Here is a 6705-nt window from a genome sequence, read left to right as displayed (position 1 = left end):
TGTTATGTTTATTTGTTGTAATGCATGTAAAGTGAACAATAGGGTAGAGGGATCCTCCAAGAACCCTTAGTTTATTGAGATTTATTTCTCACCCCGTGTTGGGGATATCATTTCAAGTACTAGCAGTGATGGTATAAGAGTATCCCATGCCAAGAGGCCTAATACAACATGATAGCTTGATATATAGACTGTTTACTGTTTTGTTGTTATGTATTCAGGCTTGAGCATATATGATATGATGTATTATGACATGATGTCATTTTGAGATTACACATTTTGTATAATCCTTCATTACATTTGATAGTTGATAATGTATAGGATTGTATTTTGAATATGTAAAATGTGTAATGAGATTATATAATAGATTAAGTAACCATGTCCACTTATTGGAGTAATATAATGTGCATGAAATGTATGTTCAATGCTTGCTTGAGATGCAAGTCTTATGTGATATAAGATATATCTTGAAATCCTATTCCAATAAGGATAGGTAATTTGATAATGTTGAGATGAGATTTATATAGTATGTAAGGATGAGAATATGGATGTAAAAATGATGTTTATGAGTATCATATATGAGATATGGATGGATTTCATTATTTAGACTCATAGGTCTCTAGTCTATTGTATGAGATATATAAGAATGTCAATCAGGTGATTTTAAGGATGTGTCAATCCTTTTTCCTAATTTCTTTACTTGAGTAGATCACACTTTATAAACTATCTCCGTGAGAACGATCTTGGACTCACACATCCCTTTATTACTTGGGGTACGTGCACTTGCGTATTTGTGTGATTGATTTAATTGATTGCAAATTGCACAACAATCTGTATAAGAGGAGCCATCACGAGAAGAAAGCTTCGAGCTAAAGACCATTAGTGTTGGCATGGGTTTTAAATTGGTCATATTTGTTTTCTTTAGAAGGTCAGAGATATACTTTGACTGATTAAGGTGGTATCCTCCAGATTGAGTTTTGTGTGCTCTAATACTTAAAAAGTAGTGAAGTTGGCTGAGATCTTTGAAAGCAAACACTTTGTTCATAGACGCAATCAGAGACTTGGTAATGGAAGATGAAGATCCAGTAACAAGTATGTCATCAACATATACTAGTACGAATAGTGTGGATGTAGAAGTAATGGAGATGAATAAGGAGCTATCATATTTAGCAGAACTGAAGCCTAGCTGATGGATAGTAGTGCTAAGTTTGTCAAACCAAGCACAAGGTCCCAGTTTAACACACCAAAGACTTGTCTTGATTAACGAAGCCATGGGGTTGTTGTATGAAGACTTCCTCTTGAAGATCGCCATTTAAGAAGGCATTGTTAACATCTAATTGGTGGATGAGTCAGCCTCTGTAAGAATGATGCTAGGTTTTACTACAGGACTGAAATTTTCTTAGTAGTTAATTCTTTCTTGATGGTAGAAACCCTTGGCAACCAAACAAGCTTTCTATTTGAGAAGAGAGCCATCTGGATTGTATTTGGGGCAAAAAACTCATTTGCAGCAAATAGGTAATCTATTGGGAGGAAGACGAACAAGCTGCTAGGTGTTATTTGAAATCAAAGCTTGATATTCTTCTTGCATGGCTTTGTTCCAGTGAGGTTGAGACAGGGCTAGAGAAACAATGTTGGGTTCTAGTGATGCATGAAGAGCCTTTGGTTTAAAAATTCCATCTTTTTCTCGTGTGATGATGTGAGTCTAGCAGATGATGTTTTCTAACTTAAAAGAAGAAAGGAATTAATCATAAATGTGTGAAAATAGTCATTAAATGCAAGAAATATTGATTATTCCTTCTCAATCATGCTCTCACTCAAGTTATATGTTAAATAGCACGAAACGCCGCAAAAAGGAGCAAAAACGGAGAAACTAATAGAATACGGAAGCGAATGAAGTATAGGCATGAACCTCATATTTCAGAAGAAAGGAAAAAATGAATCGATCCATTTTCATTAAGAGCTACATCACAATATATATACTGGTCCAAGTCAAGCAAGAAAAACACTAACTAATTAACAAACTTAGAACCGATTCACTAACAGACTAATTACAGTACACGTGTATAAGGGAAGAGTCTAACTAACTAATCACATAACATCTGTAATACACGTGTTAGTTAACAAAGACTCTCTTCACCCCCCCTCAAGGTGGAAGGTGAATATCATGAAGCCCCAACTTGAATAAGAAGTCATGAAAGGAAGCTGGATGTAGTGCTTTGGTAAAAATGTCTGCTAGTTGTTGAGCTGTAGAAACAGGCAGAAGACGGATTAAACCATTAGAGACTTTCTCTCTTGTAATATGGCAATCCAATTCTATGTGCTTGCTACGTTCATGGAAGGAGGGATTATGAGCTAAATGAATTGCAGCCTGGTTGTCACAATAGACTATAACAGGTTGTGAGCATGGGACTTGCAGATCCTTAAGGAGATACACCAGCCATTGAATTTCACATGTAAGGGTAGCAAGCGCACGATATTCTGATTCTGCAGAAGACCGACTGACTGTACTCTGTTTCTTTGCTTTCCAAGACACCAAAGAAGATCCAAAGAAGACGCAAAAACCAGTAGTAGAGCGTCTGGTATCTGGGCATGTTGCCCAATCTGCATCAGCAAAGCTTCGTATTGTCAGTGTGTTATCTGAAGGGAAAAAGAGGCCCTTAGCTGGTGAACCTTTCAAGTACTTAAGAATACGACAAGCTGCCTCAAAGTGAACTTGCATTGGATTTGCCACAAATTGGCTCAATTGTTGGACTGCAAAAGCTATATCTGGGCGTGTATTAGTAAGGTAAAGAAGTCGTCCTACTAAACGACGGTATTGTGCTGGTTCAGAATAAACAGCACCCTCATTTTGACGAAGTCGAAGACCAGCCGCCATAGGAGTTGAAACTGCTTTTGCACCACTTAGGCCACTGTCACTAAGTAGCTCAAGAACATACTTTCTCTGGTTAAGTATTAAACCACGACTGGAACGTGCCACTTCAAGTCCAAGAAAGAACCTTAATGGACCAAGGTCCTTTATTTTGAACAGTTTGTCCAAGTGACTTTTAACCAACCTTATTTCATCCATATCATTTCCTGCCAAGACCATATCGTCAACATAAACAAGAAGAGCAGTGAAAGACTCTCCATTAGCTTTAGTGAAAAGTGAATGATCAGAGGAAGACTGAGTGTATCCAAGGGAACAAAGCTCAGTGGACAATTTATTATTCCATTGTCTACTGGCTTGTTTAAGCCCATACAGTGATTTCTTCAATTTGCATACTTTTTGAGCATCATCAACAAGAACTCCTTCTGGAACAGTCATATAGACATCCTCTGACAAGTCTCCATGCAAGAATGCATTGTTTATGTCCAATTGCTCAAGAAACCAATTACGTGCTGTGGCAATGGCAAGCAACAATCGGATTGTAGTAAGCTTTGCAACTGGTGAGAAAGTTTCAAAGTAGTCCACCCCCTCCATCTGGTTGTAACCTTTTGCTACTAATCGAGCTTTATAGCGAGCTATGGTGCCATCTGGGTTATGTTTAACTTTATAGACCCATTTTGACCCAATTGGATGCTTTCCTTTTGGTAAATCAGTGAACTCCCATGTGTTGTTGGTGTTCAAGGCTTCTAACTCTTCATTCATAGCAGTTACCCACTCTGGAAACTGTGCTGCATGTTTGTAAGTGGTTGGCTCCACAAAAGAACTAATGTTATGGCAGAATGATGTGTACTCAGGTGAACAATTTTTGTAAGATATCACAGAAGACAAAGGATGAGCAGTGGAAGAATCAGGGGCAACATTAGTGGTAGAAAGATTGCAATGGAAATCAGATAAATGCTTAGGTGGCAGTCTTACCCGTGATGAACGTCTGAGTGTCTGATTGGAATCAGGAATATCATGATTGGAGTCAGCACCAATGTCATGTACTATGGTGGGTTGTGCATGTATAGTAGAACCTTGTAGCTCAGGTGTATATTGTTGTATCTCAGGTGTATATGGCTGTGAAATATCATCATCAAAGGAAGAGCTAGCTTCATTCCCTAGAGGCCAGGGATTGGCATGCACGTTTGAGGGCTCAGCATCAAAAGGAAAATGCTGTTCATAAAAGACGACATTTCTGGAAATAAGAATTTGTTTAGAAAACAGATCATATAGAACATACCCCTTAGTACCATCCTTGTGACCAATGTACACACATTTGCGTGCCCGAGAATCAAACTTTGATCGTCCAGATGTAATAGTAGATGCAAATGCAAGGCAACCAAAAACCTTGAGATGGATAAGAATTGGTGGTGAATTGTAGAGCAACTGATATGGTGACTTGTTATGTAACTTTGGTGAACTGAGACGATTAACAAGGTGTATAGCATGAATGATGCAATATGACCATAAACTCTTTGGAAGTTTCCCTTGGAAAAGAAGTGCTCTGGCTATGTTAAGCAAGTGCTGATGTTTTCTTTCAACTATTCCATTCTGCTGTGGTGATTCCACACAGCTGGTTTGATGAATGATTCCTTTGTGTGTGAAGAATTCAGTCATTAAAAATTCTTGCCCATTGTCACTACGAAGGGCTTTGATTGTCTTATGAAATTGGTTTTCAATTAAAGAGATAAAACCACGAATATGATCCCTCACCTCAGACTTTGATTTCATGAGAATTTCCCATGTGAATCGGGTACAGTCATCAACAATTGTTAAGAGAAAATGATGTCCATGAATTGATGGTATGGAATATGGCCCCCAAATATCAACATGTATAAGATCAAAAGCATTACTCGATATATTGGTACTCAAAGTAAATGGAAGTTTCTTCTGTTTTGCCATGTGGCAAATATCACATGGATTATCTACATTCTTACATGTAATGAAAGGAAATTCCAACATCATTGTTTCTAATACAGGTTTGGAACAGTGCCCCAAACGTGAATGCCAAACATCAATGGTATGGGCCTTTATTGTATAACTATGACTATCAGTAAAATTCTGCCTTATTACAGTGTCTTTACTTGCATCTTCATGTCCTGGTTTGTCTTTCTGAGTAATCACATATAAGCCTTGCACCAAACTAGCAGAACCAATCGTCTCCATGGATTGTAGACGTTGAATGGAACAAGTTTGATGCTGAAATGTCACACTACAGTTAGATTCAAATATCAATTTGTTTACTGATATGAGATTTACTCCAAAGTCCTTAACATACAGGACATTAGTCAAAATAAGTGATCTCGAAATCACTACTGTACCAGAAACATATGACAGTACCCGATCTCCATTAGGAAGGGAAATAGCTATTGCCTCAATTTGTTTAGGAGACAACAAAATCTCAAAACAGAATGTAATATGATCAGTGGCTCCCGTGTCCAGGATCCACTGATTTTCTGACTTACTTGTTGTAGAGGATCCACTATCAGCATTAAGAGCTTTAGTCTGCACCATGTTGCTCACATGAGTGGAAGTTGGCTGGTTCTGTTGAAACTACAATGACTGTTGAATCATCTCCATTATTGTCTGATACTGGTTTTTGGTGAAGTTTTCCTTTGTCTCAACCTGTGCAATATCACCAATCTGATCAGTAGGTTCACCTATAGCTGCATTGGCCTTGTGTGCAACATTTCTTTGCCTATAACCAGGTGGATATCCATGCTTTTCAAAGCATGTTTCCACAGTATGACTAGTCTTCCCACAGTAAGTGCAAAGCCTTGATACTCTGCCACGTCCACCAGAAAAACCACGTCCACCAGAAAAACCACGTCCACCAGAGAGACCGCGTCCTCTGCCGCGAAATTGCAAATGTCCTCTATCAGGAGCTCGTTCAACAGAATTCATGAATACCTTTGAGGTATCTTGATTAGGAATAACAGCTTCCATCTGTAGCTGTCTCTCTTGTTGAACAAAAAGAGAAAAGACTCGATTAATTGAAGGTAGTGGATCCATAAGCATGATCTGTGACCTCACATGTGAATATTGTTCACTGAGGCCTTTAAGAAACCTAATGGAATAGTCCTTTTCTCTGATGTTCTTTACCTCCAATCCAATAGAACAACACGGATTTACACATTTGCATGTAGGTGTTGGTTGCAATGCTTCCAACTCGTCCCAAAGGATCTTAAGCTGAGTAAAATAATCTGAAATCGAACTATCTCCTTGATGCATTCGATATATGTCCTCTTGCAGATCTGATATTCTAAATATATCTGATTGCGAGAATCTCTCCTTCAAATCTCTCCACACATCATATGCTCTTTCCATCCACAGTATCGACTGAGAGATGGAGCTTGTGATTGAACGATGCAACCATGACAGAACCATGGTGTTGCATCTCTCCCAACCTGGAAAACGTGAATCTGATGGATCTGGAGCCAAGATCTTCCCATTCACAAACGACAATTTGTTCTTCGAGACTAAGGCCATAGTCATCGCCCTTGCCCAGCCGTGATAATTTTTTCCATTCAGAGGAGAGGAAACCAAAACGAGTGATGGATTTTCACTCGGATGTAAAAAATAAGGACTACCTGGATCTAATAGATCGAACAAGCTTGCACTGGTTCCATTGCATGTTCGTGTAGAATCGCCATTGGCAAGAGTAGCATCTGCTACAGGTTCCATTGCATATACGGAACTCTGATTCGCCGTTATTAAACAGGATCTCAAAAGGAAAAACAGACCAGAAGAAAATCAAAGAGAACGAAGGCGAATATCAGAGCTCCGTGAAGGGCTCTGAT

The 6705-nt window shown here is 38.7% G+C and overlaps 1 protein-coding gene across 1 annotated transcript; it reads right to left on the bottom strand.

Moving 5' to 3' along the window:
• Positions 1-5458: 5458 nt before the first annotated feature.
• LOC133317585 (uncharacterized) lies at positions 5459-6589 on the bottom strand. The gene has a single exon (XM_061519443.1). The coding sequence runs from the start codon at positions 6587-6589 to the stop codon at positions 5459-5461; it is 1131 nt and encodes a 376-aa protein (XP_061375427.1).
• Positions 6590-6705: the final 116 nt, after the last annotated feature.

This window comes from Gastrolobium bilobum, unplaced genomic scaffold (assembly GCF_033153095.1).
Source record: "Gastrolobium bilobum isolate Gb01-03AN ecotype WA unplaced genomic scaffold, APGP_CSIRO_Gbil_v1 utg4555, whole genome shotgun sequence".
NCBI lineage: Eukaryota > Viridiplantae > Streptophyta > Magnoliopsida > Fabales > Fabaceae > Gastrolobium > Gastrolobium bilobum.
Note: the sequence above shows the minus strand (reverse complement) of the source record. Positions and strands in the feature narration are given on the sequence as shown.

Excerpts from the sequence above, each read along its gene's own strand:
- LOC133317585 (XM_061519443.1), bottom strand. The coding sequence starts at position 6,589 with ATGGAACCTGTAGCAGATGCTACTCTTGCCAATGGCGATTCTACACGA.